At 46.2% G+C, this 1,432-nt stretch overlaps 1 protein-coding gene across 1 annotated transcript; it reads left to right on the top strand.

Annotated features, from left to right (window-relative positions):
* The first annotated feature begins 515 nt into the window (after positions 1-515).
* On the top strand, positions 516-1,172 carry LOC139875409 (uncharacterized mitochondrial protein AtMg00810-like). The gene has a single exon (XM_071862746.1). It carries the CDS (start codon positions 516-518, stop codon positions 1,170-1,172), a length of 657 nt encoding a protein of 218 aa, XP_071718847.1.
* The last annotated feature ends 260 nt before the right edge of the window (positions 1,173-1,432 follow it).

Genomic DNA, 1,432 nt, shown 5'->3' with positions numbered 1-1,432 from the left:
TGTGGCTCTTTAAGCACAAGTTTAATGCAGATGGTAGTTTAAGAAGGTATAAGGCTCGACTTGTCGCTAACGGTGGTAGTCAATAGGTCGGTATTGATTGTGATGAGACCTTTAGTGCAGTTGTTAAACCGGCTTCCATACGTACTGTCCTCTGCTTAGCCATTTCTCGACACTAGCTAGATGTTAAGAACACCTTCCTTCACGGACAACATAATGAGACTGTTGATATGCACCAGCCTCTGGGATTTCGGGATCCCCGATATCCGGATCATGTCTGCTTGATGCGGAAATCCTTGTATGCTCTTAAGCAGGCACCTCGTGCCTGGTTTCAACGATTTGCAGGATATGCCAAGAGGATTGGTTTTCACCAGAGGCGTTGTGACACCTCTCTCTTCATTCTTCGCCAGGGCTCTCATATGGCATATCTTCTTCTTTACGTTGATGATATCATTTTGACTGCCTCATCCCCAGTCCTATTACAGTAGACTTTTACTTCCTTGCATAAGAAAGTTTCCATGACAGATTTAGGTCTACTTCACTACTTTCTTGGTATTCACGCTACTCGTACTGGGTCTGGGTTGTTTCTCTCACATAAACAGTATGCCTCTGAGATCATTGAGAGGGAAGGCATGCTCTCATGTCATCCGTACATGACACCGGTTGAACCCGGTGCCAAGCTTACTAGCCATGGTCCTCCTGTTAAGGACCCAACCTTGTATCGTAGCCTTGCAGGTGCCTTACAGTATCTCAATTTCACCCGTCCAGATATTTCCTATGCCGTTCTGCAGGTGTGTATATTCATGAATGATCCACGTGAGCAGCACATGCATGATCTCCGACGGATGATCCGTTACATTCAGGGTACCACTGACCTGGGACTTCAGCTATATGCGTCCTCACCCAACACCTTGGTTGCTTACACTGATGCTGATTGGGTAAGTTTTCCCACCACTCGACGCTCCACATCGGGTTATTGTGTTTTTCTTGGCAACAACCTCCTATCCTGGTCCTCTAAGAATCAGCTCACGCCGTCCCGCTCTAGTGCAGAGGCAGAATATCGAGGGGTTGCCAACGCAGTTGCAGAGCCTTGCTTTCATAATCTCCTTCGTGCACTTCATTGTCCGCTTACTTCAGCTACATTGGTTTACTATGATAATGTTAGCTATGTCTAACTCTCTACCAACCCGGTTCAACACCAACGTACGAAACACATTGAGATTGATATTCGTTTTATACGTGAGTTGGTTACTCATGGTCAGGTGCGTGTACTTCATGTTCCGTCCAGATATCATCTTGCCGACATCTTCACGAAGGGCTTACCATTTGCTCTATTTTAAGAGTTCAAGTCCAGTCTGAGCACCCGGCGTACTCCCGCTCACACTGTGGGGGGATGTTAGCCCATTTGTATTTCATGTATTATTATTATGCAGAT

This window comes from Rutidosis leptorrhynchoides, chromosome 11 (assembly GCF_046630445.1).
Source record: "Rutidosis leptorrhynchoides isolate AG116_Rl617_1_P2 chromosome 11, CSIRO_AGI_Rlap_v1, whole genome shotgun sequence".
NCBI classification, from domain to species: Eukaryota; Viridiplantae; Streptophyta; class Magnoliopsida; order Asterales; family Asteraceae; genus Rutidosis; species Rutidosis leptorrhynchoides.
The sequence above is the reverse complement of the archived record's forward strand: the minus strand, read 5'-3'. Positions and strand labels throughout refer to the sequence as shown.

What these genes read in the sequence shown, in the direction of transcription:
- LOC139875409 (XM_071862746.1), top strand. Translation starts at nt 516, where the DNA reads ATGACAGATTTAGGTCTACTTCACTACTTTCTTGGTATTCACGCTACT.